The 23,236-nt window shown below is 33.0% G+C and overlaps 1 protein-coding gene across 1 annotated transcript in view; it reads right to left on the bottom strand.

Moving 5' to 3' along the window:
• Positions 1-3,573: 3,573 nt before the first annotated feature.
• The window catches only part of Smp_023620 (putative 4.1 G protein), a gene marked incomplete at both ends in the record, with an annotated part of 30,900 nt that continues 11,237 nt past the window's right edge, over positions 3,574-23,236 (bottom strand). The window contains 9 exons of the mRNA XM_018799630.1: positions 3,574-3,972; positions 4,114-4,277; positions 5,895-6,316; positions 8,172-8,237; positions 8,537-8,614; positions 10,924-11,012; positions 12,698-12,718; positions 14,249-14,309; positions 18,832-18,926. Of these exons, the coding sequence (XP_018651400.1) occupies positions 3,574-3,972; positions 4,114-4,277; positions 5,895-6,316; positions 8,172-8,237; positions 8,537-8,614; positions 10,924-11,012; positions 12,698-12,718; positions 14,249-14,309; positions 18,832-18,926 (1,395 nt within the window). The remainder of the gene's footprint in view (positions 3,973-4,113; positions 4,278-5,894; positions 6,317-8,171; positions 8,238-8,536; positions 8,615-10,923; positions 11,013-12,697; positions 12,719-14,248; positions 14,310-18,831; positions 18,927-23,236) is intronic.

The following is a 23,236-nucleotide window of genomic DNA, read 5'->3' as shown; positions in this document are numbered from 1 at the left end:
ATGCAGGTTGCTATGAAGTTTCATACTAGGATAAAACAGTTGTCTAGTGCTTTTGGGTTTTTAATGGTTGTCTAATTTAAGTTTGTTTGTCATCGCATTAACAATTAGAACTCTTCGCAACCTCTCGTCCTGATAATTGTCATTGTACTTACTAGTGACTAATATCGAGAGGAAACTTCCATAGTTGAGATCATGAGTCAATTGAAGCTAGACCGGTGGGGCTAATCCATGTCAGGTAGAGACAGGTATCTACCTCAGTACAATGGAAGTTAGTCGCGCAATTTCGTGGATCGGTTGAAGTTAGACATTAACACAGTTTGATGCCGGCCACCTCAGTGGTTTATCGGTTAAGTGCTCTGGCGCGAGACCGGTAGGTCCTGGGTTCGAATCCCTCGAGGCGAGATCGTGGATGCGCACTGCTGAGGATTCCCACAATAGGACGAAACGGCCGTCCATGATGCCAGGTTTTCCATAGTGGCCTAGCTTCAATCGACTCATGATCTCAACTATATAAAATTACTAAAATCCCCACGAAACCCCCTTCTGATAACTTCCATAATTGTTGTAAAAAGCAGTGACCAGTGTAATTCAACCGTATCGGGGTGTGGCAGTCAGCTACTGAAGACAGTGAAAGGTTACTGATAAATATCATGAATTATATGAAGTTTGACATGTAAACCGTTGGATTCCAGATAAATGATCTAAAAGTTTAGCTCTAGACGTGAAACCGAAGGTCCATGGGGTAGATCCTCGATGTTTGTGCCATGGATGAGTATTACTAAGAAGTCCTATACTGGGACTAAACAGAATTCTATCGACCAAGCTACAAAATGCAGATATTTTTTATGTGACTCAACATTTCCTGATGCTAGATAATTGGGAGAAAACCTTTGATCTACGTTCGTTCTATTCATCGCTTGGTACATATAATTAATTGATCGCAGTTCGTAAAAAATATGACATAAAAAGTGAAAGATCATTGTTGAATGACTTGTGACTTTCATTTTCATACATAATTACTAATATATTAACTGGTAAATAATTAATAACAATAATAATAGTATCTTTGTTAAACAAATGTCGATAAATAGCACTTTGATTTCTCGATATAATCAGTCAATTGGTCAAAGGTTCGGCTCAGTCAAAGACTCGAGGTTGAAATTAAGAGATCACTTCTGTGAACAATATAATCAAATCAACAGTGCTATAACAATGCAACCTAGTTAAATTCTCTCTCCACTCAAAAACCAATAAGGAGGAAGCTTTCTTCAGTGATCTATGTGTAACATGCGCTCATGAATGAAGTGGATGAGATAAATTCCCTATAACTTCTCAAGGGCTATTTTAACTACAATATTTTCTTCAAACTTAAGAATGAGTTTTTTATATATCCTCGGATGTCAAATTACCTGCTAATTCAACTCGGCTTATAACTGTATAAACAATAAGTATTGAGATTTCTGCTAGATTTCTCAATGTTTATTTCGTTTTTTTGACAGTCACAAGTAGGGAATTCAGATGACTGACTGTGCACTTGCCATCAAAATATATGATGTATAGATGACATTTAATACATCATAAAGAATTGTATTACAATCTTCAATTGAATTCTATGTCTTCACTACTTATTTGAACAACTGAACCGGTTAACAACGGTTTATGTTTAACAGAAGATATGTGATTTCAAACATTCAGTTTTCCTTCTCTTTTCAATTTAATAACTAGTATTTCATGAAAATTATAGAGGATTACATTCCAGAAATAATAATTACAGAATTTATGCCAGTCTACTTGTATCGATTCAGCAATCTCCACAACCCCAATCTGACTACTATTTTACTGCTTCTTTTTTTAACTGGTCAGCTAATGTTCTGCCTTCCAGGCTTTTTACACGTTACTTAATACATCTCAACATTTTCCATATATATTTGCGTATGCACATGTTACAGTTATAAGTTAGATTAGTGATTCCCATTTCTGAGCTTCCAATTTCACAAGAAGCATCAGTTCCCTCAGGATTATAAGTACACATTGGTGATGAGTGCTAACTAGGGAGAAACTTAGGTCCAGGCTTTCTAATTGACTGTTTGTAGCCACCTGATATATTCGTATTGTCGGTTGATATGCTAAGCCCATATACCTTATTCTAGCTTCTGGACAAGCCAATTTACCTATCCACCTTGAGTCACGTTTTGACCTTGTTAATTATTTACTTATTAACTCTGACTGTTTTTATATGAGCGTATGTGCGTGTACACTTCTTATCCCATTCATCACATGTTTTTAATTTATTTTTATCTGACTATAAATATTGATTAACGCTTGATTAAAGCGAGTTGGCTTACCCGCCATCTCCAATGTGCGTTATTTTCGCTTCGCTCGCTGATACTTGCTCATGTGCTTATAGCTTTGTGGCATGCATCATTTGATAAAAAAAACTGTAGTTGCAGCTTCTCTTTGCTTTCTGATTTCATGCACCGTTAAGATTTGTATTATAAAGGTTAATCGAGGTGAAAGATTAACAAAGCGTTGCACTACATATGATCCTGAATATAAATCTTAGTCAACATACAAAAAAATTAACGTCAAATTGTAAATCTAGCAATTAATACTGAGGTACTTGTTCTAGAAGCTCATAAAAACAAAACAATGATAATACATTAGTTCCTAAATATTAACAACCGAGAAAAATGATAAACCCTTACAATTACTAATAAATAATACTATTTAGGCACATATATACTTTTATAGTAATTCAAATTGTAATGAAATATAGTATAACTTATCATAAAAACTATAAAGGGTTTATAGCAAATAAAGAATGAATATATCATGAAATGATAAGAGAATAGAAAAAGGTCAGTGATAAATAATAAAGCCATTTGACAATGACAGAGAGAAAAATAGAAACAATATACTACTGATGAATATTCATTGTCTACACATTATCTACTGTAAATGCATTGTTTAAAATATTGTTTGTTTACAGTATACAATTTTATTGATTTTATATTAAAAATTAGAAAGGGTGAAATCACCACAAACGCGGATCATCATAGAATCAATACTTAAATCGAAAACTTCGAAAGCGAAAATTCAAAACAAGTTATCCATATATATACGTAGATATTATCGGAGTAGATGAAAACATCAGTGATATATTATGCATGAACACAGAAAATGATAAATTTCATTACAATGAGTGGTAGCAATATGAATAATGATACTAACAACACAGAATGAATAAATAAATAAATATGATGATTAAAAGGAAAAGCTCAAGTCAAAAATTACAATTAAGGAAGAAAAACAAAAAGGACATCAACAGAAATAAGTAACTGAAAAGAAAGATAAAAGCACAACAAATATCATGTAACGTGTGGATTATGTAGACCTGAACTTTAAACTGAAACATTTTACATTTAAGCTGGAAAATGAAAAAAAAATCTATACAAAAAAACACTACCTCAGTAAAAAAGAAACAACAACAAACAAACGAAGAAACAGACACAAAGCAAGATTAGACAAATATGCTACTTAAACAAATAAGCTAAGTATATTAGGGAGATATTATTAACGACGCCAGAAACCAAGAAGAGCAGATCGCATAGGTCGATAAAAACGAGAATCAAAGTCTAAAAACCATGGATGACCACGAATTGTTGCCATGATTGGTGAATGCACTTCAGCTTCAAGTATAAGTGCTAAACCGAAAATTGAAGCACATGTCATGAAACCAGCCGATATAGCAGCAAAACGCCAAATAGATACAGGTTCGCTAGAAGAGTCAGAATCAATATCTGTATCAGGAGTGTCATTATTTGTTAGATTCAGAAGTGATGAATGATTAGAGTTACGGACATCCTTACTTTGAACAGAAGAGATCTGCTTATCTCCTTTTTCAGTACTTGATGAATGGAGAAAACCGAACCATGATTTAGCAGGTGAAAGTGATATTTGTTTTTTACCCTCCTTTAAAAAAGAAACAATTAAAGAACTTCAAGTTGACGGGAGAATAATTACTGAACTTGAGAAAAATCAAGAAACTTGTAATATATATATATATATATATATATATATATATATATGTTTTCTGTTTTCTTTTTACCTTACCTGTCCTAACTCATTGGTTAACCATGCTTCTCCAGCTTTGGCAGCAGAATTCAGAGCTTCTACTGCAGCTTCTGATGATGTATCATCATTGTCACATTCATCATCAGTATCGAATAAATCTGAATGGTTCTGTTGATATAATCCATATTTCGATTGTTTCTTCACTGATTTTTTATTTTTGATAAAAAAAGACGAGAAAAATAATAAACAGTATAAATAGATCATACATATCAGTGACCGGATTGTGTTTTGTTCACTATCAGGATAGTTTAGAGGAATGTTTATTCTTGGTTTAAAAATGATTTTATGATAGAACGCTCAATTTCCAAATACAGTATTTAAGAAGAAATCAATTTTTAAATGCATTGAATTTATTGGAAGTAAATTCTATTGACTGACTTTCAATATACTTCTATTCTATATTTAAGTAATAATTACTCAGTTAATAAATTACGTAATCAAACTTGATGTAAATTTAAACTTTTTTGGTCTCTCAATAAATATTTTTCTAAAAAGATTTGTCTTTGGGAGTAGCTAGTTCTAGAAGAGACGATAGCATGTGTATAAGATATCAGAGTTGTCGTTAGAGTTTTATAAGACGGATTAACAAGATGTTAAAATACTCTTTACTTCGATTCCCCATACAATTGATAGAGTGGACCAATCCTCTTAATCACAATTAAATTCTTTCAACACTTCTTAATATTTATCATAGTTGAAAGCGCGAGTCAATTGAAGCTAGACCACCATCGAAAACCTGAAAACACTGGACGGCCGTTTCGTCCTATTATGGGACTCCTCAACAGTGCGCATCCACGAACCCGCTCTCGCGAGATTCGAACCCAGGACCTACCAGTCTCGCACCAGATCACTTAACCGATAGACCACTGAGCTGGCATCTAACGGTGTTAATGTCTAACTTCAACTGATCCCCGAAGTTGAGCAACCATTCACCAATTGTCTTCAGTGAGTTCCTATCTCACAACAGACGTGGTTTTGAACTCCACTGGTCACTGCTTCTTAATATTCCTTCTATCCTCCTTATCAGCAGTTCTGTTATAAAATGACTGGGTGACCAACCCACAAAATATAAATCTTGCATACAAAGTTCACTGTTATTTGTGTACATGTTTAAAATTTCCGTGAAAGTATGACAAAATATCAACATAACAAAAAGTGACAAAAATAAGAGAAAAACCTCTTTGGCTGAAACAAAAAAGGAAGTCAAGCCCAATGAATTTTGATCACTTACAACGAAAATTGTAGCATCTTCAACATTTACCTATCCCCTATAGAGTTTCAAAGGTCAATATGTTAATCACATACACATTCCAATTAGAAAAAGAAGACCGATTCTATCAATTTAAATAACAGAGTCTGCACTTTAGAACCGAATATAAGTGTATTTAACTGATAAGAAGTAAATTTCTACATTGTACATTTCTAACGATAAAAGCAATAAAAACACTTGTAGCTCTGTTTTCGGAAACAGATTCTCAAGTTTGATAGCCAACAATATATACGTTTTGACAAAGCCTAAAACGCTAAACAGGAACATTGATTGCCAAAACGTAAACTGACTAACGGTATATATCGGAGTTTAAAGAGCTTATCAAGGTCAAGAAAAAACCAACACTGGTAACCACTTTCATATACAAATGTTTGTAATAAAAAAAACCAACCTACAGACCTCTATAGGCTATAATCCATAATTAGAAGGTGGATAAGACAGTTTCCAGTTACATAGAAAAAAATTGGAAGATAATTTTTGTAAAACTCACAAATCTCACGTTGCCTTTTTCTAGCTTCTGTACTGAAACGATGTTTAGGTAGATTAGCAAAAAGTGGGACCAACAGATTTGAATTAACAGCAAAGGAACCTGAGAGATTTGAGTGATCGTGTGAATTGACTTGATTTTCCATACTTTCCTCCATTAAATTATTAGTGACATTACGTGCTACTGAAGGCTCTGATAATGCAGGAGCTTGTGAATGGCCTAACGATGTTGATGATATTGATAATAATCCTGAAGTTGTAGTAGCTGGAGCAGTCTGAGTTGATTCACCATCTTCAATATTGTTTTCAATATGTGTATCCATATTACGACCAGTACTATTTGTGAGAGCACCCATACTTAGACTATATCCATTACTTGAAGTTGGATTATTAAAAGAAAGATTTTCTTCAGCTACAGAAATTCCACTGAATATAAAGTACAAATGAAAACATTGAAGAGAAGTTAATAGATATACTCATGCTATCTATTCTATGTATACATTAAAAAGCGTACTAACAATTAACTTAATACAAATGAATACATTAGACAATGCATAGATATACTTTGATAATCAGTCATATTCAATTGATAAAACATTTTTATAATGTTTGAATCGCGAACTACGAAAAGCACACAATTAAGAGTTATACAATGTAAAACTGGTAACATATAATTGATATCTGTTGAATATAATAAGTTTAGTATGTACAACAGTAAACTAGCTATCAGTAGAAGGGTTTATTGTTGTTTTTAAATAATCCTAATTCGGAGTGATTTAGTAGTGATATTAAAGGCTTTCTACACTAAACATAAGCACACTTCATATACAAAATAAACGGAACATTAAAAAAAGGAAAATACGGTAATCGTTATTTAAAATATTACATTATATATCTTTGACACAAAATTACTAATAAATTCTATCCAAAAGAGTTTGAGAACGTGGTCCGGCTTGACTGAAAATAGGCAAGAATAAATCAATAGGAAGTTTCATAATCAAATACTTTGTGAACACAGGTGATTAGATCAAAACAGATTCAACATTCTAAGTAATTATTAACAAGGTAAGTACAAACCTGACAAGGATAGTTAGCTTCCACTTTCTTAACGTTTCTGAAGCATTTGCTACATAAACCAAAATCATGTATACAAAAAGAACTTATTCAACCTTTTATTTTATCATGTTCTTAATATCTTATTTTCCCAAGTCACCAACTACGCTTCGATATCTTTTTCTATCGACCTTTTTTCCGTCAACCAACTAATGTCCGTTTCCATAATTATTAATTGTTATCTATTTTCTTAATGAATAATTCAAGCTCTTAGCAACTACATTCACAGTTTCGTAAAAAGAATGAAAATTTTGTATTTTTGTTTATTTCACCTTTCTTTTTTTTAAGTTGAGCAAATGATTATTACTATCATTAATTTAGAAAAGCAAGTATTCATTTTCGAATGTCCAGAATTGCTAATCGATTCGTTAAAAAGAGAACTCTTCATCAAAACAGTCCTTTTTACTCTTAAATTTCACGAAGTCTATAAAATTAGGCAATATCAAACTTCTTTTTAAAAGTATCGATTTCATTTGTTTGTGGCTACTTATTAGGAATGATAGCTGGTACATGCCCCCAAATGCCCTGGTACGGCCGACAGTGGGGAGAGTCCGCTCCCCTTCTCGAAATGCTCTCACATGACCACGCGTATGCAGCCACTGACAGGTAAGTCCTACTCACTGCCTTCTCGTGGCATTACTGTTGTTTACGAAATTGAGAGGACGGAAAGCGAATGTTCGGTGTTTTGACCAAGTTGGTGGATACAGTGGGTCCACCTAGAGGAGTTGAAAAACCTTGATTCCAAACCAATGGTGCACATGGGCTCCAGTATCCTGAAGGAACAAATGGCGTATGAACCAATTGTTGGTCTACGGCTACCATGGGACTGCATCTCCTTACGATGCTCCATTGCCTTGTGAATCAGACCTTTAGGTCAAAGGCTCCGGGTGTGGTCCCCGAATAAAACCACCTGCTTCGGTCTGGGCACCAGAGCAGTATCACAGCCCACACACAAACCAAGTGACTTGTGTGGCGCATATGTATTCGGTGCCCCTTTGTACCAATATTTACGTGTTCAAATAAATATAAATAAGCTGGTACATAGCATAAAATAAAGTTCAAATTTATCAAACAGAAACATTTTTGTATTGGTTATTTGAATCTCTATATTGACGTTTTGGTTTCGAAAATTAAGATAGATAATTTAATTGTGCATTTATAAACTTACCATATATCAGTGGGTAAACTAGTGGTTAACAGTGGTCTTCCAATAACTTCGCGACGACATCGGCCACTGAAATCAAAGAAGTAGTGTAATATTGTAATAATAATAACACCATGAATTCAATTTACTGAAAATAAATTTCAGTAAGATAATTGTTTATTTGTTAGGACTAATAAGTGTGTGCTAAACCACTAAAATTTTAATGAAGCTTAATCCTCTGATGAATTTATAGTATTTATGACAATAATTCTTGACCTTCTTGATTTACTAAGGAAAAAATGCCTAGACAATAAAACAATTATGAAATTCGATTAATAAGAACAAAAACTACCACCACAGAAACACACGGACACCTCAACCGCACTTACGAGAATGTAAAGGTTCTTGTTCGTTGGAATAGTGCTTTCTTCGATTTAACCGGTTTAACAGATGAAGATTTGTCTAAACTACAATTTGAAAAAATAGAAGTATTTATATATCTATGAACAAAGAGCAGTGTAGAGTTAATTATCTAATGGAATTGCAAAATGATAATAGACACTATAGTGATTGTGTTCGCTAAACACGCATACAGAAAAATTTACATTTTTGTCAAATACTCTAATTAAAAGTAAAAAGTAATCTTTTTTCATGACAGCTGAAATTAGGTTAATAAAATATTGAAACCACTAAGATAGTTGAGTGGATAGTTTACTCAAAGAACAGACAGAACCACTTCCCAACTGATTGGTTACACAGAAGAGTTAAACTGTAATTTAATTACAAACTATTGAATCTAGAGAGTATGTTTTAAAAAGGAGACAGTGTGCAACTCAATAATTCAGATTAATTTGTCAGCTAAGGCAGTATACCATAAACTATATACATAAATTATGTTATTGATTGATGAATGCCAAGTGCTACTAACTAACTCGGTGTATTTAAATCTGACGACTGGTCAGATGATATGCGAATGATAGATAACCCACTGTATTTTTTATCAATTGTGGATTCATTGTTGGTACATAATAAAATCTTTATTAGCAGTCTTACCCTCCTCCCTTGAGTCAAGCCATGTCAATATTTGTTCGGTTATGATAATTAGCAAGTACCAATAGTACCATAGTTACAAAAAGTTGTTATTACCGAACTTTTGTCCACTTATGACTACGAGGTACTTGTAAAACAAGATAGGATTAATTAGGGATGAAAATGTACTTGTACTTGTATCCGTCATATCACATTTAAACCACGCTTTAGTACAAATAGTCACAGTTAAAGACTATCATCACACTAAATAGACCATTCTTGTATTTAAGCTCACACTAAAAGTTGACAAATGGCACCAACCAATAATCGATTTTATTTTGAGGTGTATGTGTTAATTGCATATTCGAAGATTAACACACCACCCACCCCTAAGAACGGTAGATGACCCAACATATAATAATTTGTTTTGAGCTTTAAAAAAGGGACTATTAATCTCCGGATAGGTGTATTTTGGCCACAATCACATAAAATAGGAATCAAGTACTTTATATTGCCGAATTATACTACGAAAATAAATGAAATTGTCCATTTTTAGAATTCCAGTTTCATTACTAATCTGATAAACCAAAATTCCTTAATTCAGTTGTACTTTTAAATCACAAAACGAAAATGTATCATTTTTATTGATAATTAACCCATAAATTATCTGTGGTATTTATTGCGGTGATTTTACAAAAAACGCACTGATATGATTATTTAGTTCGGAGTTTTGATTTTTATATTTAGGTACTCAATACCTATTATTTAGTCTTTCTTCTTTTAGTTTCAACACGTATCGATTTTAATCAAACAACCCATTAAAAACCTGGAAGCATAGGTCAGTTGTTTCATTCTAGTGCAAGACTCATAAGAGATGTCCAACTATGATCTTATCGGGAATTCGAACTTAAAACATTGATCTTAAACGATCTTAAACCTCAGAATACCAAGCTGATATCCAACGGTTTACATGCTTAACTCCAACCAATTTGCAATACTGTTAATAGGCATATAATGTCTGAGCGATAACGTGAATTGATTGGAGTCAAACATGTAAACCACTGGATAATGGTTCACCAATCTAATGGTTAAGTCCTCGCTATGAAATATGATCCAGGGTTCGGTCGCTTAATGGAGTCTCAGATACGCACTACTATGAAGTCCCATGGTAAGAAGAAACTCGTTTACAATCTCGTTTTTTCTATGTTGCTTCGGTTCACACTACTGTTTCTGAAACAATTTTTAACATTTGTTGTACAGTCAACAGCATTAAGAAAAAGGACTAGCAGATTATTAAAAATTAATTAACATAGAGTATATTCACACCAACTACCTATATGATAATGTGGTGTGGTATACTTATATCCACATATGTGGTATATAGTGATGGTCAGACATAACATGTATTTTGGTAGAAGATCGATAAGAAACGAACAGGAATGAAGCGCAATTGGTAGGAAAATGCATGAACAATGGAATTAGAGAAGATGAACTGATATTTGCAGAAAGAACAGTTAAGATTGAGACAATTAATTGTTACTTTGCAAATTAACTGTTCACTATATGGTTATCATATTTTAATGAGATATTCTGTAATGTTGTGCTAAAATACATTCGATTGTCTCCACCCATGTTTTGTTCACTACAATAATACATTAAAATCAAAACAGTAAACATCAGAAAATATACATGTATATAGAAGTTTAAAATGTGTAAATATCTGATTAATATTAAACATATTACGTACGTGAAAAACAATTGTCGATCTGATGCCCATTCCCATAAAGCTTGTGCAACAGATTTATTATCACATTTATAATGAATAGTTGTTGTTGTCTATTAGAGTTAATCAAAGCACAAAAAGGTTTAAGGAAAAAGTAAAACAAACAGACAGTTCAATAATAACAGTAATAATGATTAAGGAAGCTCAAAACGTATATTAAATGAACATACTGAAAAAAGGGTTAATTTTTTTCTATTTTCTAACAGCGACAAAAGTAAAGCGAAACGCAAATATCTAAGCAAACACAGAAAGGAGAGAAAATTGCGCTCTCTCTTTCTCTCTCCAAATAAATTGCAATGAAATACATTATTTGTAAAACAGAGCACAAATAATAATAATAATTAGTAACGCCCATTAACGTAAAAATTGTACTTTGCTATAATAACACATGCACATACCTACAAAATCAATAGCAACTGGTAAAAAACGTAGCAGTGTTCAGCTATCCTGCAGATTTTCTTTTAACTGTATTATTCAAATTCAGACGACAGTATACTACTTTCAATGAATTACATAAACAATTTTTTAGTTTAAAAAAAATTAGTTTTCATCAATGGGTAAGTCAATCAATCAGTCAATCAAATGAAAACAATGATATTTCAAGAAGGTTGAATTTAATTTTGTACACAAACAGTAGATCGAAGAGGATAAAACAAACAAGAAGACCACCAACCAAAAAGTACATAAAATGTAAATGAAACACTGCAAATTCATTCGCTATAACAATTTTATAGAACTTACTTAGTGCAAGCAATTAGTTTATAATGACAAAAGAAATCCTGCATACAACAACAACAACAGATGCACAAGGATAGTTTGAAAGAAGGAAAATATAAAAAACATGCAAGAGAAAACTTTCCCTATTTCCTCTTCAACAAGAAAGTTACGAAATAATTATATGTATAAATTAAAACAAAAAAGACCATTATGATAGAAGTTTAGTTTAAATATATCATTTCATGCATTCGGTCTTAACACAAAAATGTGCACCCTTTGATGAACCAATGCTCAATTTAAGAATTTATAATATCAGTGTGTCACAGAGTATAATTTGTGACAAGATGTTTATTATCGCAACGGCGGACAAATAATTTTATTTTAGGAATATTGTTATAACTGATTATCTACAAAGTATTGAAAGCTTTGTTGAAAAAATCTGACGTGCAATTGTATGCAACATATGATGAAGGGGAATAGCTGTTAGGAGAAGGAAGCTGTCATTCATGTCACCAGAGACAATCATTAAAAATGGATTCATTTTTTCAGTGATTTCAAGCTAACTCTAACAAAAACATTGTCAATGTAGTGAACTGACTTGTTGATGTTTTTGTGGGCCAATGCAACCATACTTATGAATGTGATTAAAAGGTAGTGGTTCTAGGGTAATATAAATTATTATCATCATTATTAGTAAAGGAAAGAAAATTGAAGGTTTAATAGGTGAGAAGTTTTTTTATCTAGGTATCGTAGGGTTTAGAACTATGGATAACAATATATGTAAAGGACAGTTTGAAAAAATGTAATACAGAAAGGCTTCTATTCCTATGTCTATAATGTTCATGCTTTTATGAAGTATTTGACATAAAACCATTATAGTGAATGAGGCATTCCAAACCCTTTACACAACATTTACTTATATACAGTTCATGTATGACAACGTTATAATATATACATTTCATGATTCCATTATTAAGGCTATACATTCAAACAAAATAAAATGACCAGTAAAGTTAGTTACCTTTTTCTTTCGTCCAGGATGCTATTAGAATGTCAAACAAAATAAAATTGAAATATAAGGAAAATTACCTATCATAAAAACAAACATTAACTTCAACTCCTAACTCATTGTGTTTCCTATTCAAGTGGTCACTAACTCGCACAATAGGACAGAGAGGAAATTGTCGACAACCAAGAATACGAAAAAGATAAGATAAGAGTACTAACTTACATGTACGTAGTGTCGGTGATAGAAAGTGTATGTGCGTTCGTAGAAATGCACTAGTTGGTCTTTGCTCATGTCAGAATACAGAATTTCCCATTACTAATTTCACTATGATTTGTGAAGGACTCGAACTTGAGAATTTAACACAGAACATAACTATTTATTTTCTTAAGGTTGTTGGACAAATTAGTTTTATAGAAATTGTAAATCTATAAACACAATACGCAAAGAAACTTGATATTGATATACCTGACTGAAAAAATTACCAATCGTTGAAACAAACACAGGAAATTGTATGGGCTTTTTTGAATATTTGGTAAATTCAGGATTTCTAACTGATAGTCGTCATAGATACATGTATTATGTCTCATTATATCTTGGGAGAATGAACATCTATGTAATACGATAATATTGGATAGAAACCTTCAACCAATCTATTACTCTTTTTTGAACAAAGACCATAAATACATAAATAAATTGATAATCTTGTGGTCCGATTTTTTATTGAATATTATTGAGCATTTTAACTGATTATGTCAAAGATTGATAAGTAGATTATTTATAACCATACTGATCAATAAATTGTACAATTAGACTGATACACAAATTGGGAAAAATTGATAATTACCAAAGAAATTCATAACGAAAGTTAGAGAAATATTAGTCAAACGAGTTTCCCAGGTGAATAAAGATATCCAGTGATAAATTGAATCTAAAGCTCTTCCCATTTTCACAGCTTTCAAGTGATGGAGAGATGCCCAACAATTCACAATTCAGGTCAATAAATAGATTAAAAAAGTTGCTTTTATTGTGATTTTCTCTTAGCAAAACTAGTCGACGGCGAATTAAGTGATTAGTAGACCAAGCACGATAAGATTAGCAATGAAAATTAAGACAAGAACGACAAAGAAACTACGTAAAATGAAAATCTTTTCTGATAAAACGGTTAGAATTTAATCACCTTTGTGTTTAGGTTACAAACACACGGTATTGATACACACAAAAACATATAATGGCCAAGGAGTACATTTTGACAGCACAAAGTTATTTTACATTGATGTACAGGAGGATTTCGAAGACTCCAAATCTACCTATGAGAAGGCCATTATCCAACCCACGAAGTTATTATTTAAATTGGATTAAAACAAATAACCTTATATATATATATATATATCGTGATGTGAAACATTACTTTTACTATTATTTAACATATAAAAACTAATAAAACTTCGGAAGTTTTTGAGTCTAGTCAAGTTTAATCATCCTTATCGTAAAATTACTGGTTTTATGAGGACAGCAATAAAAGAATAGGGAAAAAATTGAAATAATAAAATGGAAGGAACTTACTTGACATGAAGTTGCAACAACAAAATCTCTCCCATTACAAGTCATCCAAGAGATAGCTGACCTGATAGTTAGATATAAAATATTGATAATCAATAAAAGAACTATAATAAATCAATACAAGACTAACAAAAACAGTTTTAATGAAAACGATATTCGATAGGTTACAAATGTAAATGTTTATATACATGATATAAAACTAATAATATAATGAAACTTCTTGTTCGAAATAAAACAATATTTTTATATTTTCTGAAATTTTTCTTAAGAACAATACTTTAATTAAAAAAAGGGGGGAGGATATTTTCTACTATAAAGTATACGCTAGATAAACATGAAACGAATAAATCTATATCACTTTATAGGTATCATTACCAAGGTTTGAGTTGATAATTTTGAATAAATTGAGCATTGGGTAGATTGTTATAAATAAATAATATATTTGTAATATCCCAATGAGTAGAAAAATTATATTTTCTGACGTTTCGTGACTCAGTGTAAGACACTTCTTTAGCGAATAAATAAACATTGGGATAATATAAACATATTATTTATCTATATCACTTTAATTAGTCAATTCTACTTAACTCACGATATGGTGTGGTGTATGCCACTGGTGTCAGCGGTTATAAATAGTATGTATCACCAATCGAAAGTGGAATGACTGGAGGCAGAAGGTTAAGAAGATCGAACAGAAGAGAACGAGAACAGATACTAATTGGTGTGGAAATGAAGGAACAATAAAATCTGAGACAATTTATGGACATATTGCAAATGAAGTATTTACCGTATGGTTCCCAGATTTTACTAAGAGATTCTGTAATTTTATATTGAAACACGTTCGGTTGTCCCCACTTGCGTTCTCGTTCACTACAATGATACAGATGTGAATCTATTAACTTTAGGAATATTTCCGATGATGAAAATGGGAATTATCGGAATGAGTAAACCATTTTTTAGGCTAGTTCACAGATAAATATTACGCAAAGATCCGTTGCAGATACGACTGATGGCATAAGGGATAAATACTAAGAACTTCAGGGAACAAATAAACTGTAGTTCAATCAACAAAACGACCAAAAGATGTCAAGTGTCAAATGATGACATAATAAATGATAATTCAATAGAGATATCACACTAATTTAATTTCTGTCATTCACGAAAAATATACACGAGGACAAACGAATCAAACTTCTATTTACAACTTCCCACTAGTGTCTTCGTTAAGTAGATAATAAATGGTGATATTACAATTATTTAATCAGAAATACGAACGATTCCCATACATGTTGTCAAGAGGATAGACTAGTAATGACTGGATGCTCGATGTAAAGCAAATCTGAAGATACTATTCGGTATATTGTCAAGTAATAGAGGCAGGTGGAATGTAGAAGCTTTCAGTCTTTTTTTGTAATTACTACATAAATTCTTGTGATCCTACTTCTGTGGACTTTGTTTAGGCTTCTCATTGAATATATTTTATTTCCCACTCTTTGATCTCATTCAAATGAACTATACTGGCTGTCAGGAAAGAATAAAACGAAGTTGATCTGAGACATAAGTAGATACTGACTGTTTACATCTCAGTGTATGTGTAATCAAAGCTTATTTTGACGCACGATGTTGTGTAGCGTACGATTACGGTGAAGGAAGTCAGGGGCAGCAAAACCAGAGTGTGGTATTAGTTTATGAAATCACTGACGGTTGGAAGCAATCTACATGGTTGTGGTAAGAGCGATAACAGCAATCCGTGGTTGGAGACCTAGAAAGGCATGACTCAGAATCAGCCAATGGCACATGAACGGAACAAACTGATAAAAGCATGCATAAGACCAAGTTACTACACTACATCACCACAGTGAGACGAAAGTATCAAGCTCAAAACTTACGACAATTTAAAGTCAATCCATCTGGAACACTACGACCGATTCTGAATCATGTCACCCAACAGTCTCAAACCATTAATCACGGTTATTGCGGTGACTACAACCAAGTCATCTGCATCTACCAGTACTGTTGAAACCAATGGTAAGTAATTTCATGGACTGACTGAAAGCTCCGATTAGTGCAGCCCTAGCTTTCTATCACCCTACTCCCCTTACTATATTTAAAATCACGCACCGTGGTAGGATTTGATTAAACATACGTATTACAAGTGCCAACCAGCTCAGTAGATGAGGATTCACAATGTAACTAACTGATTTGCCACTCATAACTATTATCATGCGTCTAAATTCTAAACTATTCATCTGGTGATTTTAAAATACATGAGCAAGACTCCAAAGGCATTAAGGGTGAATTAACTGAAAAAGGTAATTAATTGTCATAGAGTAAATTAATTTGAATAGATGTGAAGATCACAAATGATTAGATTAAAAATAAATTGAATCAGGAGTCGAATTGTAAAAAGTACACAAGTGTAATAGAATGTTTGCAAAATAGAAAACACTTAAGAATCACCGGTGAACATGAAAAGTAAAACTATTTTTACTTCAACATAATCATAGAATTTCCATTTTACAAAACAAATAATTACTAGTGATTTCATGTAACAGGAAAAAATAATAAAACTGGATAACTTTTCGTCAAATTAATATTTTGGGTTGGCTGTTTAAACCTCCACACTGAAGTAAAGAACTTCTATTGATTAGTCTCTTATTAGCATATGTGCATCCTGTGCCAGTTGCTTCGATAATGTCTTGAATCACAAGCATTATATACAGAGATGGATGATAGCTAGCTGTGGAATCTAGGATGCGCATTTCGTCTTGTTTAGGACTCGTCATCCGCGTTTATCTGAATCTCAGAGTTGATGTTCACTTAGAGACGCGAACCCAGTACCGTCCGTTTCAAACGCCATCGCGTTATCCACTTAGCTACTGGGTCCTGATAGCCACTGGCTTGTGCAACGAGGTGAAGTTTAATTCTTTTTTGTATTAGTTGTTTAAATCTTTCCATTGATGAGCATGATAAAACGAGCATCTCGGATTCCAGTGCTAGCTACCTTCCATCTCTGCCTATATAGCTTGTGACTTAAGGCACTATCGAGTCAGTCCGAACTGCGCAGCAGTTCGCTCTGTTCTACTTTACGGCTGCGAAACATGGCCATTAAGAGTAGAAGATACTCGTAGGTTACTAGTATTTGACCACAGATGTCTTAGAAAAATTGCTCACATCTGCTGGGATAACCGGGTAAGTAAATAATAGTGAGCTTAGACACAGAGTATTAGGGAACGATGGTAAAACAGTTGATGAGGTCATGAATCTTCATCGACTGAGATGGTTGAGCCACGTGTTACATATGCCTGAACACCGATTACCACGACGCGCTATGCTGACTAGTGTAGGGGATGGTTGGAAGAGAGTTAGGGGTGGCCAAACCAAAACATGGCATCAGTGCTTGAAGTCACTAACTTCTAGTCTGAGCCATGTTGGTAGATGCAGACTACCTGGTTGGGGTCCGCGTGACTATCGTAATAAATGGTTGGAGAGTCTACGTGACATGGCTCAGAATCGATCACAATGGCGTAGGTGTATACACTCTTTATCTTCCTTAAACCTTGAGATTAAAATCGCTTCATAACTTTTTTCCTTCCTATACTATATCCTTACATACAACATATCTTTTATATACTACCACCACTAAATTAATTACTTCTATGAATCCGGTGTTCATCTTGTTGTGCTAACGAGGTATGGCAACTTGGACCGATGCATAAATGTGCCTGGTCCTACGTTGTAGCTGACTGACTGACTGACCGCACAAGATGCACATATTCCAATGAGAGACTGATCGATTTTAGTCTTAAACGTCAATAAGAAGATATGAACAACTAATACAAAAATGAATTAAACTTCACACCATTGCATAAGCTAGCGGCTATCTAGACTCAGTAGCTAAGTGGACAGAGATGGCGTTCGGAGCCAACGACACCAAGTTTGAGTCCTGGCGTGAATATCAACCCTCGAATGCAGGCACGTCCAGCTGACGAGTCCTAAAGAGGACGAAACATGCGTCCTGGATTCCACTGCTAGACACCATCCATCTCTGTTCTCGTTTATTGCTATTGTTTTTATGTACAGAACATTCATTTCAACATGTAATATTTATGTGTGAGCGAGAATGATTGGTTGTTTGCTAGTCAGACTTGTAGATAGTCTGAAAGGGGTTAGATGAGTTATCATATATTCTCTTATCCTTATAATTATTACTGATTGTGTTGGATTGTGTCGACTTGTTGTCGGTTTTTGGTGTGAAGATTTATTTACGTCCTAGTCTGGCTAATCGCACGTTCTTGATCTGAGTTGTTTCGATGTCCTGTAAAATAGGCACTGGGAAAGAATCTAGTGTAGATATTCGTCTAAGACAATTTAACGTCCAGTTCGTATAGACGTGCAAAAGCGAGTGTTATAGCAAACATATTAGTCAGATTATCTGTTTGTTTTCGTTTTTTGTTCATACATAAAAATCAATCTATTCACAATTTACAATAAAAACAATAAATTGGACGTTTATGCAAAATTATACATCCTAGAAATCAGTAAAACCATTTTAAAAAATAATGACAAAACTAGAGATAATCTACCATGGATATAACTTTTGGCGTCGGTTGCCTATAAATTCAGCTACACCTTGATGAGTGAGACCCAAGTGTATGTGTCGTGAGCCATAAGCTTTCGTCTGAAGCAGCAAAAAAAGAAAATAAAGAGAATCCAAAAAAACAGGTTACTTTCACTATTTTATTGACCGAAACTGAACTCGTATGTTACCGTACTTAGCATCCAACTATAAATCTTAAACTGAAAACAAACAGTACAATTTTACAAATATATTATATTCTTAGAAAATAATAGCAGTACATAATTCATGAAGAATAAATTGTTGAAATTTATACGGGGACTTGTCAAACTCTAATACTTAACGCACTGTCAATGAAACATCTCAAGTAGCTAAAGTATTTTGAGGAATCTTTTAAAAAAAAGTAAATCAATAGGCATAAGCTAATTGATGAAAACTACTGACATTACACAATATGATCACGATGAAAACAATAACCAGCACTTTAAATTTAAACTGTAAGTATTACTGGCAACGTGTCTGTACTAAGATCTTAAATTTCAGATACATGGTGGATTAGTTTCAATAGAGTTAATAATTTTTCAAGATTACAGTACCAGTCACTTACACATCGAAGCTATTATTATAAGTAGACATATTAAATACTGATACATTACGTACAATTGTGTTAAACAAAGCTAGAATGTGATATTATTCTCCCTACCTAGTATGTCTAGTGTGCATGTACGAAGTAAGCTGCTAATACGTTTTTATGAAGCTTGAGAAAAGTTCAACCCAAATGAAGAAAACACCTCCCTTCAAGTTCATAAGGCCCTTCAATTAAGGTCATGAATACCATAGGGAATATACAAGACCAGGATCATTATCGACCTTCTGCTTTAATTAAAACAACAAAAACCTTCGGGTTCTTATTCTTGCCGTTTGCCGATCTACTATCCAGATGAGTAATGGTTTACTAAATTTCGAAAAATTGTTCATATGAATTTAGCAAAAGGTGATACGTTGAAACAGCTGAAGAAAATGACTTTTGAGTCCGTTGACGGGAGTTTTGAACAGTGAAGATGAAGATAAGACAAGTGCATTGCCGAATACGGGGAGTAGTTTGGAGAGGATAATATTGATTTAACTTTAATTTTTTTTATTTCAAGTGCTTACAATCTCACTATGATTATTTGATGGACAAATTATCCATTAATATGTGATCGAAATTTCGAGGAAATATGAAATGAAAGAAATACCTAATGTGACTTGTATAATTTTGTTCTTTATGATATAAACAATGAATTAAACCATTACTAGACTATAACATCTTCATAAGTTTGGCTAGTAAAACACAAAAGATTATACAAATGATCGATGAAAAAATTAAACAGACAAATAAAAACTTGATTATAGTTCAATTAAAGAACAAAATCAGCTTAAAACTATGAAACTAATTATATTTTGAAAAACTAAACAAAATTAGGATTACAATAGTTGCGATCATCAGTCAATTGAAACTAGACCACCATGGAAAACCTGCAAGCACTGGACGGCCATTTCGTCCTATTATGGGACTCCTCAGGAGTGCGCAACCACGACCCCGCTTCGCGAGATTCGAACCCAGGACCTATCAGTCCCACGCGCAAGCACTTAACCTCTAGACCACTGAGCCGGCGCTCGTACGCGAGACTGATAGGTCCTGAGTTCGAATCTCGCGAAGCGGGATCGTGGATGCGCACTGCTGAGGAGTTCCACAATAGAACGAAGCGGCCGTCCAGTGCTTCCAGGTTTTCCATGGTCGTCTAGCTTCAATTGACTCATGATCTTAACTATTGAAATTACCATAATATCCACAAAACCCCTTCTGAAAATTAGGATTATTTTATTTAAGTCTAGAAATCCTAAACAAATAGAAGGAAATTGTCAATTAATGGTAAAAAGCTATCATGAACAACATTGTCATTTCATCACTTTGTATATAATCTAATTAATTAAGAAAGTTAAAACATTTGTAAAACGATTCGTAATATGGTAAAAATATTTTTTATGGATAATTGGAAAGAATTTATAAAGAAATGAGAATAGAAAGAGATGGATTGTTCAAAAGTCTATCAATCAAAGATTATTGAATACAACAATATAATGAAATTATTCATATATGAATGATAAATTTGATTAGTTACACGTTAAACAACTTTTTACATTTACTCTTTATTGCTGCTTAGATTGTCAAAAACTAACTAGTGAGTTTCGATCATATATAAGGTCGATCATTTCGCTTTTGCGCGAACACTAGTACTATTATAGTAACCCAGATGTTTCATGCGAATTATCGAATTGGATAACCATATGGTAAAAACATTCACAAACCTTGTAAGAACACTTATTTTGATTTGATTAGTTCGACAAAGTAATAAAATGTCAGCTGTTTAGATGAGCTGACTTGATGGAGATTATTTTGTTCGGTAGATGATACTGATATCAAGTAGACAGCTATTTCTTCCTATTAAGAGGCTCATCTATCCTATACTCGGATAAGGCAGTGGTTTAGTGATCCGTCTTTCAAAAGTTTTCCAACTAAAGTTATTCATTAATGTTAACTAACAAAGAAAATAGTGGCAGCTGATAAGGAATCAAACTATGCTGTTACTATATTACTGGTTTAAGTAATTAGCTAAGGGCTAACATATAGATCTATGAAGAAGCTATAAAAATTAAGTTTAGCTTTCTAGATAATGAGAACAAACTTTAATTTAACAAAAATATATTCAGCTGTATTGTTTGAAATGGTAAATTGAAAGATGAGTTTAACAGAATTCCATATTTCAGGAACCTCTCAACTTAGCTGCTCACTGACTTTAGGTATCAAAACGAATGACGACCGCCAATATGTTGGTGTAATTTGCTCCAGAAACAGCTTTATTTTACCGTAAAAAGAATGTGTAAACTGTTACGGTACATCGAAGGACATGATAACTGCTAACTTATTAATGGCTACATGTTATTGTATAAGTTAGACCAAAGATAAAAGACACATAAAATAAAAATGATAAGGCGTTTTGAAATTTAAATGTAACTGATTCATTTTAATACTGAGTACAATTTACTCCGTATGAACTATCTGAAGAACTACATGAACCCAGAAATACCTTTTATGATCTACCACATGAATTGAGAAAAACGTATAAAAATAATCTTTGTAAAGAAATGCATATTTTAGAAATTTTCTGTAACCAGCAGTCATCTTAGATAGTTTAGTAATAAAATCATTTAGCTTTTATTCATTTGGATCTCATCATGTGTAGTTTAGTTTAGGCAACCGAGCAGCACTACCATTTCTTCTTATATCAGAAGTATAGCTTCCAGTTGAGTATATCAACAGGTAATCGGCTTTTAGATAATATTATATTATATTTATCAATTATTATATTTAAGTTTTACTAAATAAAAACTAGAGAACTTTGCATAATAATAATGATATCCCCGTATGTTAGCATAGTGCATACATGTTAAGGGTAAGGGATACAGGTTTTGTCAAGGTAACACTTAATTTTAGATGATATTTATGGATTAAAAGTAAAACTGAAATCAGATGATTGATTTCATAAAAAGTAGACAGTAAAACAGTGATAATTCTATGAAAGTTTACTAAACCAAACTGATAGCAAGTATGAACGGAATATAGAAATTTCGACAGGGAGCCCTACAAAATACAAGTGTATGTCCATATACGACTATAATAAAAGTTACTAACAAACAACGAAAACACCACTTATTTTCTAACGTTGTATATATATATATATTCGCCTACTTCACTTGATGAAAATACTGTTTATACAGAATGACAGATGACAGTGCCGTCAAATTACTTTTAGCTACCAGTCACAAAAGTACAAACTTTCTTTAGCGAGAATTCCATCATACTAATCCCAATCTATTATCATCCATTAATTATGATATCATGTACGAAATGTTAGCAGTTAAGTGAACATGAATTAGTGGATAACTCCGTTGAATAGTGAACAAGAAAACTGAACATTTGATCAAAGATTTCAAAAAAGAACAAGAAAAAAAGATCAATCTGTGTGAATAGAAATAGTGATGAGTAAAAATGTTTGAATCTTTTGTTGGACTGATCAATAAGATCGAATGCCCTAGTAAAATCAAGGTTGCGGAGTGTCTAATCTCCCTGCTGAAATACTCTCGTACGGCCACCTATATTTAGTCACATTAAGCACCACAGCTGAAGCAGCACTAATCGGTTGGATCCCCGTTAACAATCGGTTATTTGCTGTTAGGTTGAAAGGTCCATCAAGGTGGGAACAAATCCGTGTGAAAAAGATGTCTTTTCGTCATCTCTGCCTATGCTCCGACAGATTGCAGCCCGGATGCGACTAAGAATGAGTTTTACCATCAGTTAACAGTTCTTC

Source organism: Schistosoma mansoni, chromosome 3, assembly GCF_000237925.1.
Source record: "Schistosoma mansoni strain Puerto Rico chromosome 3, complete genome".
Taxonomy (NCBI): Eukaryota; Metazoa; Platyhelminthes; class Trematoda; order Strigeidida; family Schistosomatidae; genus Schistosoma; species Schistosoma mansoni.
The sequence above is the reverse complement of the archived record's forward strand: the minus strand, read 5'-3'. Positions and strand labels throughout refer to the sequence as shown.